Source organism: Empidonax traillii, unplaced genomic scaffold, assembly GCF_003031625.1.
Source record: "Empidonax traillii isolate 1590-97213 ecotype Southwest subspecies unplaced genomic scaffold, ASM303162v1 scaffold1178:size161317, whole genome shotgun sequence".
NCBI lineage: Eukaryota > Metazoa > Chordata > Aves > Passeriformes > Tyrannidae > Empidonax > Empidonax traillii.
Genome location: NW_020956371.1, coordinates 150,074 through 161,317, shown reverse-complemented (window position 1 = coordinate 161,317; position 11,244 = coordinate 150,074). Strand labels below are relative to the sequence as shown.

The 11,244-nt window shown below is 54.0% G+C and overlaps 1 protein-coding gene across 1 annotated transcript; it reads right to left on the bottom strand.

Annotated features, from left to right (window-relative positions):
* Positions 1–4,811: 4,811 nt before the first annotated feature.
* LOC114069073 (homeobox protein EMX1) lies at positions 4,812–11,175 on the bottom strand (the record flags this gene model as incomplete). The annotated part of the gene is made up of 2 exons (XM_027905615.1): positions 4,812–5,256; positions 10,978–11,175. Coding segments are annotated over 2 exons (366 nt in total), but the record flags the coding sequence as incomplete, so codon positions are not given.
* Between the last annotated feature and the right edge of the window lie 69 nt (positions 11,176–11,244).

The following is an 11,244-nucleotide window of genomic DNA, read 5'->3' as shown; positions in this document are numbered from 1 at the left end:
CTCCGAGCCCAAAACTCCAGCTTAGGGCTCTGTGGAGCTCTGGGAAATGGGGAGCCAAACCTCATCATGCTGCACCGAGGCACAACTTGCTGCCTTCCTCCTCCTGGATGGAGATGCAAGGCTGAGACAGAAACAGCCTCTTGTGTTGACAGTGAGAAGCCTCCTGGCTTTGGAGTCTGTCTGGGTGGATCATTTCCCCTTTCCCGGTGGGTTTTGTCGCTGCCTGAACCACTCTGCTGCTTGTTCATCCCAGGCTTTTGTTTTGAGGAGGGGGCAGGAAGGAAGGAGAGATGAAGACTGTGCATTGCCTTGAGGTTTCAGAGAGGTGGAGCAAGGAGGGAGGTGCTGATTTGGTTTTGCATCATGATCAGCAATCAAAGATTTGTGTGGCTGTGAGCTCCAGCCACCTGCTGGGCCTGCAGCTGGAGCGAGGAATTTCCAGTGGGGGGAAAAGGAATCAGGGCTTTGCTGTGTGTATTTCTTCAGGAGACACTCAAGGAAAAGCGTGGACTGAGCAAGTTCTGCCTTGGGAAAGAGCCAGTTCCCAATTTTCCCCATGATGGGAAGCGAGTGTGGATGTTTTCCCTGCATGTGCATCACCTGAGGGTCGTTAATTAGCGGGGGGTGCTCATCATTTTAATCCAGCGATTATCAATAAGGACCGAATCAGCTTGGACCCAGGATTTATTAAGCCAGGCACCTCCAGTGAATCAGGAGGGCCTGATCCTGCCGGAGGGGGGTGAGGACCAGCTTGAGGGATGTCAGAGGAGCTGTGCTGTGAGATTGTGGCTCGGCTCAAAGGCAGCTGCACCGTCAAACAAGTGCCAATCAAACGGTCTAAATGAGTCTGGATGGAGCGTCTGCCCGCACAAACCCCGTCAAACTTGTTTCTCTTCATGTGTCAGGAAAATGGGTCTCAGTCAACTCGGCAGAGTTTGTGCTGAGAAATCACAACACATCCCGGGGCCTGAGTCAGACGCTCCCCAGGGGTTACCCCTCCAAGAGCCCCGGGCAGGTTAGTGGCGTTTGCTCCCACATTTTGTTCAAATGACACTCGAAATGTTGTAGCCCCCCCACCCCAAAGCACTGGGGACATGCTGCTGATGGGAGGTCAGAGAGCCACCAGGTCCTGGGGCTCAGTTCACTTTTCTAATCTCTGAAAGCACAGAATACTGGGATCGTGGAACGGTTTGAGTCGGAAGGGACCTTAAAACTCGTTCAGGGCAGGGATACCTTCCACTAGAGCAGGTTGCTCCAAGCCCCACCTGCAGGTCTTGTGTGGCGAGGTGGCACTTTAATCAACAGTACTGATGAGGCTGGAGACCCCAGGACTTGTCCTCATGTCCATGTGCGTCCCCTTCCTCTGGACAATCAGGATGGTGCAGACCCCTCTGTGCTCCCCTCACTGTCCCCAGTTTGGGGACGAGCAGGACGAGGTGCTCGTATGAGGGGCACGTTTTGGTGGCCCTGTGGTCCCAAACTCGTGGGCAACCAACAGTCCTTTGTCACTCCAGCACAGGGACACCAAGGCTATGTTGTCCCCAGCTGGGACACTGAACTGATGTGGTTTAGGTATCCAGGAGGTGTCGAGACGTAATTTTGTTCAAAAGCAGCAGAGAGGCTCAGCAGACCCAAATCTGACCCTCGTGGATCTTGAAAGACCATTTCACTGGCAGGCAGCTCAGGTCTGGGCTCCCTCACGCAGAAACCCCAGCACTGGATCATCTTGGTTCCTGCCACACTGGAGGGACTGCTGGTGAGCTCCCAAAATACCACGCTCGGCTGGGGGATGAAAACCGTGGAGCTGGGAAAGCAGCAGCACATTAGTACTGTTTATTAGGGACAGCAAATTGTGCCAGGAAAGACTACACACACAGCAGCTAATGATAACATTATGCACATTCACTTAGTAGCTAATTAATCTCTTCGACTTTCCTAATGTACGAAACGGAGCCTTGGGTTTGCGAGAACAACCCCGACCGTTTCGCATCCCTGATTTCCTGTAATTGGGGGAGTGGAGGGAACAGGGAGCGCGGAACCCGCCGCACACATCAAGTTGTTCACCTCGGCAGATAATAATAATAATAACGAGACGACCGTCTCCTGTAGTATTTAATTAGAAATGTCGCAGCTAATTGATTTCTTGGATATGTTAATTAAGAAATAATGAGGACCAGGTTGCGGCGAAAAGGTGCCAGCGAGAAGTTTGGAGTCCCTCTCTCCTGGAAGACGTGCCTGTTGGCTGCTCCCCGAGCCGGCGGGGGGGACAACCAGGGGACAACCCCGGGGTTGTGCCACCCGCATCCCAAACCTCGGGCACAGCTCAGCTCCCTCCGTTTTTGCTCGTTGCTCATTTTCCTGCCCTGCATCCCGGTGTGCGTGCCCAGCTCCTGGCAGGGTGGGCAGCAGGGCACCCCCATGGGTGGGATGTGGGATAACCTGGCAGTGGCTGGGTGCTGCCACCCTGGGAAAAGCATGCTGGCGAATCTCTACCAATGCCACGTAGCCCGAGAGGTGTTGGTGTCCCCTCCTCTTCGGCTGGCTCCTCTGGGAGGGCTGGGATGGAGATCCAGAGCCTGGGATTCCCTTTGGAGGAGCACGGGGATTCCCGGAGTGCTGTGAAGAACCTTTGGGCAAAGGTTTTTGGGGTACAAAAGCTCGCCTGGGAAGCCGGCCTGGCTCTGGGAGCATTCCCAGTGCTGGATGCGGAGGCTTGGAGTGGTCCTGGCGGTGGGAGATGCCCCCAGCTGCAGGCATGTCCCCAGCTTGCTTTAGGAAGCCTCCGCTTTTGGCTTCTCCCATCCCCTTTTTTATGGCTTATTTTGCGCGTGGCATCTCATCCCCCCGATGTGAGTGCACCTTATAACAGCAAATCCCTCGGGATGTGGAGAGGGGTCACCTGCCGGCACTGGTACGTCTTCCAGTGGTCCCTCCACAGCATCCCCAAGGGTGTGGGCACCCCTGGGCACCCCCAGGAACACCCAGAGACCCCCCAGACCCCCCCAGGAACACCCAGAGACCCCCCCACCGCGCCCTCTGGTTCTTTTTAACCTTCTCGGTGGAGTCACCGACCGCCACACTTGGTGTAACACTCGGATCTGCCTGGAATAAAGGAATTTAAACGTAGCTGCTGCGCTCCCTGTGGATTTCTAGTGGGAAGGATGGTGGGGATGTGGGGATTTAGGGGCTGGTTTGACAGGGAAGAAGCTGTCAGGGGTGGGGATTTCCCCTGGAGCAGGAGGGGATGTGGGGAGGGGGTTTTCCCAGAGCAGGAATTATTACATCTTTGTGTGTGTGTGCATAATTATACATTATACATATAGGATCACAAAGTATGTATAATGTTAAAACACACAATATATGGATAATTATGTGTATAATATAATTATAACCTAGTAGGCATAATAAAATATGTAAGTGAATAGACATATTTTAAAATGTGTAATTAGATATTACGTATAATATACAGAAAACATAAAATACCATATATATTTTATATGCACATATATATTATATAATATATAAAACATATTTTATATATATTATATGCACAAATGCCTGAATGGATTTTGTGCATATACACTCTTGAATTATAGAATGTAAATCACAAACTAGAATATACATGTTACATACATATTTATATGTATATACTTTGTTCATATATATGTGTATAAGTATATATGTGCATATGGTATACTTTATATAAAATGGTTGTATTTGTGTGTGTATATTTTGTATTTATAAATAAGTATATATTTTATATTTATAAATAACTATATAATATTATATATGTAATGTACAATATCTATATACTGTGTAATATGTTTATCTATTTATAAATATACACACATATATACAAATACAATAATTTTTTCTATAAATATATATTTTATATATTTTTATCTAAGAATTATATATTATATATTAGAGAAAAATATATAAAATATGTTAATATTATTATTTATAAAAATATATAAAATATTTTAAGAGTTAAGTGTCTTTTCCCCCAAATTCCAGGAAGACATAGGAAGAACACCTAACCTTTATCCCCCAAGAACCCTCCCAACCTCCCAGGTCCCTCATTCCTGGGGGGGTCCCAGGAGTGCCTGGGGGCCCGTGGGGGGTCCCTTCCCCAGCCCTGGGTGCCCCATGGCTATGGGGGGCATCCCCCTAGGGGATATTCCCGGGAGGATCCAGAGGGGAGCAGAGCCGTTTGGAACCTCTCCCGACATTCAATCCCCAGCACAGGTGTGGAGCTGCCGGCCCCGGAGCCGCCGCATACCTGTCATACCTGCGGCCACCCCTGCCATACCTGTGGCCACCCCGGTGGTGGCCCCAGGACCCCCGAGGGAGACCCCCCATCCTCACCTCCCCTACACCCACCAAGCTGTCCCAGCTCCATCGCTCCCAGCCCTTCCCAGTGACACCCATCCCACAGGATGGGAATGGGGACAGTCCCCTTGTGTCTCCTCCCCCCCCACGAGGCAACCAGACGGGTTTCCAGCACATTTTGCCTTTTATTACCACGCAGGAACACACACTACAGCTGCTGATACCTACGACAGGGAACGCACGCACACACGGGCACGGAGAGAACAGAATAAATTAAAAATAAACCGTGTAATAAAAAAAAAAAAAAAAAAAAAAAAAAAAAAAAAAAAAAGATGAAACGACAACGGGGATGGGGGCGGTGGGGGGGGGGAAGAAAGGTGAAAAATCATAATAAAAAAGGGGGAAAAAATGAAGAAGGGGTTGGGCACACAGAGCTTCTGGGGCAGGACGTGTGGATTTGATCTCATGGCTGACGGGCGCCTTCCAGCGCGTCCCGGGGCCGCCCCGGCAGCCTCCTCCTCTTCCTCCTCCTCGGCTCGGCGGCGGCGGGAGCTTCCCGAAAAGCACCTCCGAGGGACACCCCGGGGGGTTGGCCGGGGGTCCCCGGTGAGGCCGAGGCGCCCCCGAGGAAAGGCCGCGGGCAGCGGCGGCGGCTTCGGCCACGTCCCTACAGTGCGTTGGGTGCCGCCGCCTGTGTCCCCCCTGCCTCCCCCGGGTTCCTCTCCATGGTGGCTGCACCAGGAGCCTGTCCCTGCCTTAGTCGTTGGAGGTGACGTCGATGTCTTCTCCGCTCGACTGCTTGGTGGCGAGGCGCCATCGGTTGATGTGGTGGGAGCCTTTCTTCTTCTGGTCCGAGTCGGGGCCTTCCTCCTCCAGCTTCTGCCGTTTGTATTTCGTCCGCCTGTTCTGGAACCACACTTTCACCTGGGAGAGAGGGAGACACGGGGTGCTTGTTTGGGGTCCTGGCAGAGCTGGCCCGGTGCTGGGACCCGGGAGCAAGCTCGGTTTTCCTCAGGGACCGGCAAGAAATCATTCCCTGTCCTTCCAGGAGCTCCTTCCAGGGGCGCTCCCACAGCCACCCTGCCCGGCCTCAGTTTCCCATGGCAAGGTGGGACAGGGGGGTATTGTAGGATTAGGGATGCTGCCACCTCACAGCTCCACTTCCCCGCACATTCCTGCCTTGGAGAAGCCCAGGGGGGAGAAGGACACTTGGTCACACCTGGGACACGGTGAGAACAGGCACAGGGGACCCTCATGACAGCACCATCCCCCTGGAGTCTGGGCTGGGCCTGGATCAGCATGGAATGGTGGGAGAAGCTAAACCAGTCACAGGTGTCAGGATGTCATGGGCACAGTGGGATGACCACATGGGGCAACACTCAGAGCCACCCTCATCCCTCCAGCCAGGACCATAATTACAATTATCCATCATTAATTTACCACATGTGTGTTTCAGGAAACCTTTTCCACCCTGATGGTGGTCAAACACTGTCCCAGGAGCCTGGAGAGCCAGTGGGGGAGATCTATCCCGGGGGAGATGGATCCCTTCCTCCTCACTTGCCTGGGGCCTCCAAGCATCCTGCTTCGACCCCAAATATCCCTGATGCCAGGGCTGGAAGCACGGGCTGGGTTGGGGGATGGATACACCAGCATGGACATGGCAGCACGGGCACAGGGATCCATTTGGGATGCTGAAAGCACCCACGTGGCCAGGGATGCTGCAGCTCCCAGGGGGGATGCCAGGCAGCCAGGGATGTGGGACGCTGCAGTGAGGGGTGTGGGATGCCAGAGGCAGCGGTGTGGAATGCTGCTCCAGGGGGGTGAAGGATGCTGATGGAAGTGGCGAGGAATATTACAGTCAGGGATGCAGGATGCTGCAGGCAGCAGTGCAAATGCTGCAGGCAGGGGTGAGGGATGTGGGATGGTGCAGAAAGTGGTGAGGGATGTGGGATGCTGCATCTGGGGATGAGGGATGCTGCAGGCAGTGATGAGGGATGCTGCAGGTGGGATGCAGGATGATGCATCCAGGGATGAGGGATACTGCAGGAAGCAGTGTGAATGCCCCAGGCAGCAATGCAGGATGCTACTGGAAGGGATTTAGGATGCTGCAGGGAGCTGTGCAGGATGAAGGATTCTGGATGGCAGTGGCGTGGGATGCTGCAGATGGGACACAGGATGCTGCAGCCAGTGGTGCAGGATGCAGGATGGCAGTGGTGTGGGATGCTGCAGGCACTACATACAGGATGATGCAGGCAGCGGTTTGGGGTGCTGTAGATGGGATCCCAGACGCTGCAGTCAGCTGTTTGGGATGCTGCAGCCGGCATCCAGGAAGAGGCAGGAAGGCTGTGGATGCCGCCCAGCTCCGGGCCAGCAGCACTAGGTGCCGCTGCTCGGCTGCCGCTGCCAGCCCAGCCCAGCCCAGCCCAGCCCAGCCCAGCCCAGCCCAGGCTGAGCTTTTCCCTGCTGGCAGTCCTGCAATCCCGCAGCCGCTGCCACAGCTCATCCCCCGGGATAATCACCCCTTTTCCTCTCTGCTCCGGAGCCTCCCCAGCGCTGCACGGGGCCGGCATTCCCACCTCTCTGTGTTCCCTGGGAGCAGCAGCGCCAGCCCTTGACTCGAAGGCTGCTCAGCCGATGGAAACAGCTGCTTTATGGCACCGGGATGTGTTAGAACCACCCCCTGCCCGGGACTCCAACCATTCTCTTTCCTACCTTTGGGGCATTCCCGGAACAATACCGAGTTGGCGCCTTCCATTCAACCACCGCAAAGCACTTTGCAAACTTTAATTAAAGCTCTCGGCCCTCTGGGAGCAGGGAAGTTGCCTTATCCCTAAATTATAGAAGGGGAACCAAAGGCATAAAGCAATTAAGATGCTCGAGTGAGGCTGTGTGGAAGGCAGGGGTGGGTGTGCAGTGGTTCTCCCCAGCTTGTCTCCTGCGGGATGAGGATCCCGTGCAATTCCCAACTGCCTCAGCTGTGGGAATGGGGATGTTTCCAGGCTGGATGGGCTCCCTGCCCCTTCCAATACTGTGTCTCTCACTCCAACAGTCCAGAAGCCACAATGAGAGGAGTGTGGGAACCTCACAGTGGGCAACTAGGGGATAAGCTGCCCCCTAGGATGCCTGGTCCTGACTCCAAGAGTAATTGGTTTAAACCCCTCAGCCCAGGGTTTTATCCCTTCCCAAACCCTCGACACATTAACCACTGGAATGCTGGGATTTTGTGCATCCAACTCCCGGGATGCTCCCGGGGTCCCTTCCCAGCCATTCCCCAGGGCTGGTTCTGCCCTCCAGAGTCACCACTGTGGGATAGGGATGGTCCCTGGATGGTTCCTGCATCTGAAACACAGCTCCCATTCATGGTTTTCCCTGCACGCTCCCACTCAACTCCCAGGACACCCCGCTCTGCTTCAGGAATGCCAAAAGCGCCCGGAGAACCAGCCCTGGCTGGAAGGTGACATTGCCACCACCACGCTGGGGACAATCCAAACCCAGTGGCTTCATGTGGAGCTTCCCCTGGACAGTGACCCAAACGCTGCCGAAGGCTGAGAGCAGCGGGATGGGTGTGGATGGTGACGGAGAGGGACCAGCCCTGGATCGCACGGTGACACCACCTGAGCCGTCACCCAAAGTGCCACCATCCCGAAAGGGCAGCGGAGCCTGTTCCTGCCATCCCAGCTGGGATTCCCCCTCTGAAAACACCCCAAAACTTTGAGGAGCTGGTTTTTGGGGACAGCCCCCAGGGAGGGGGGTGCTGCCAGCCCCGGGCTCTGCTCTGCAGCCGCTCTCTGGCCGTATCTGGGCCGTGCATCTTTCTCCTCCCCTGATTCCCAGGCATTCGCTCCATTAATTATTAATTATGGAGCGGCTGTGATGCCCATCCGGCCCCAAACCCCCAAAGCCATCCCTGCATGGATAATGCCAGGAGGGGACACTGGTGTATCCCATGCTTCCATAATCACCCTAAAGCTAGGAGGGGACACTGGGGTATAGGGTGACTCCACAGTCACCCCAAAGCCAGGAGGGAATCCTGGGATGTACAGCAACTCCATAATCACTCCAAAGCCGTGAGGGACACTGGGATATACAGTGACTCCATAATCACCCCAAAGCTGGGAAGGAACCCTGGAATATACAGAGCATCCATAATCACCCCAAAGTTTCCCTCTGGTAGGAGCCAGGGAGAGGCCTTTGCCTCGGGAATGCATATTTGCCCCACAAACTGCCGGGAATGGAGAGGCTCTGCCCCGAGATCCCGGCTGCATCATGGAAAATTAACTCAGGGAAGTGATTTCCCACCCCAATTCCCTCTTTTTTTCCCCCCAATCTCTTTTATTCTGTTGTTCCAAGGGCCTGTCTTATCCCAAATTAATGCAGCTCCTCAGTAGGAGGAAGGGTGGGAAGGGGTTAAACACCTGCACCCTTCCCCACCCCATATCCCAAGGCATTTCCTGATGCTGGGCAGGTACCTGTACCCTTTTCACCTTCCCCTGGGCTGCTCCAGGTGTTGCTCCCCGGCTGGGGGAACCCGGAGTGGGCACACCCCAAAGGGAAAAACTCTCTTTTCCAGGGGGAAAAGCAGCTGGCAGATAGGTGCAGGCACAGCCATAACCCACAGCCCCGTCTGGGAATGATCAAACCCACTCAAAAATGATACACCAGCCCAAAGTGTGGCTTTGGATGCGGGGCTGGGTGTCTGCTCCAGGTGAGAACACACCTGTGTCAGCCGCTGTCACACCGGGGATGTGTGTCAGGGATCAGGGGGGCTGGTTTTCCATGGAAATTTGATTGCATGGAGGATTCATCACTGAATATATTAATAATAATAATAATAGTAATAATAATAATAATAATATCCTGGTTTTGGCACAGCCACTGGTAACCTGCTATCCCAACCCCTCTAATCCCAGCCCTTGGATGCCTATCCTGCATCGCATCCTGATTATAATAATTCCACATATAGGAATTATTCCCCTCCAGGTAAATTTAAATCAGATTTTTTTTTTTTTTTTTTTTTTTTACTTTAAATTATTTCTCCAAAGCCACAAAACAAAAGGGAAAAAGCCCTCCCTGCTCCCTGCAAACCACTGCTGCCACTGGTAGGAGCCTGGTGCTGGTTCCCGGATGGATCCGTGGGAGCCTTTCCCAGCCCTCCCGCCGTCACCTGCGCTCGCTCCCTGCTTCCCAAAAACACGGAAACACCAGGCTACAAAACAATGCTGAGCCACACAAAAATACACTTTAAAAATATCTATATTGCCTCTTCCCATTTCTAAATCCCCACAGGGTTTAGGGACGGACGGCGCTGCTTTTTTCCCCAGTAAATCGCGTTATTGCCTGGAGGCTCCAGGCGCTGCTGGAAAAGGCCAGGGAATGGCTGAGCTCCCCCTCGGGGCATCCCACAGCTGCCCTTCCCGCCCAGACAAGTTGCTGGTTGTTCTTTGACCTTTGGGGTTTGTTCTTTTTTCCCCCTTTCACACCATTTCAGAGAGGAGAGGTGATGGAGGCAGCAGGATCGGAGCCTGCGTGTCACCGCCGTGCCCTGGGCTGGAGGGGTCAGGAAAGCATCGCCACCAGGATGTAAACACCCTCTGGATTTTGGGGGCTCGGTCCAGCCTTCCCAACATCCACACCTGCTCTTTCCCCGCTGTCCCCACACCGGTGACATTTCCCTCCCGGTAACTTCCCGCTCCCAGAGATGCATTTGGAGGTTTCGCTTGGCAGAGCCTGGGCGAGGAATGAGCCAGGCGGGTACTGGGAACACCCACGGCTCCAGCTTTAATTCCCAATTAAATTAAAGGATAAAAAAATACATTAATTCGGAATATGGGCCAAACTACCTCACCAGAATCTGGAGGAAACTTTCTCCAACCGCTCACCTACTGAATATTATGGGAAATAACGCACCTTCACCTGGAGCATTTGGGAATAGCCCCTCACCGGGATACCAGGCTTGGACACGCAGAGCAGCTCAGCCCCGACTCCCCTGTTTTCCCCCAGCACTGTACACTTTTCCTTTCATCCCAACACTTCTCCTGGGCCTCATTATTATATCTAAATGCTGTGAAATGTCTGTTCTAATCCCAGGAAGTCACAGCCAAAATCAGCAGGTACCGTCTCCACACCCATCCTGGTTTTCAGGTACCGTGCACAGAACCGAAGCCACATGGCTGAGCCACAGTTTTCCAGCTCTCCAGGGAAGGATATCAGGCTGCTGCTCCTTTTCTAACTGGATTTTTAAAACCATATATTGCTCTCGGGGAAAACACCCCAAAGCAAGAGAGACATAACACCGGAAAACCGCTCCAGAGAGTGGGATGATGCCAGCCCTGCCTTCCCGGCCTCCAACCCTGCCAGGGATGGCTGAAACGACCGAACGCCGCAGTACAAAAAAAAAAAAACAAACCAAACTCATCCCAAGCCCAGGGAAAATAACCCATCTCCAAGGCCAGGAAAACCAGTAGGGTTCAGCCCCAGTGGGATTCCTGGGCAAACCCAGCGAGGTGAGCCCTGCTCGGGTTTGGTGCCGCTCCCGTTGCCCGACGCCGAGCTGATCCCACCGGATGGATGGATGGATGGATGGATGAGTGGATGGGTGGATGGATGGGTGGACAGTGGGCCAGCTGGCTGTGGGATGGGCAGTACCTGGGTCTCAGAGAGGCTGAGGCTGCTGGCGAGCTGCTTCCTCTCGGCGCCCACCACGTAGTGGTTCTTCTCGAAGGCCCGTTCCAGCCGCAGGAGCTGTGACGGGGAGAAGGCCGTGCGGATGCGCTTGGGTTTGCGGGCGAAGGGGCCGTGCAGGAGCAGGCTCTCCTGGGATACCTCGCTCCCTGTGGACACAGAGCACGGTCAGGGTCCTGCACCAGCAGCCCCAGCACCAGATCCCACTCTGCGGGTGGGTGTCGGGGTGAT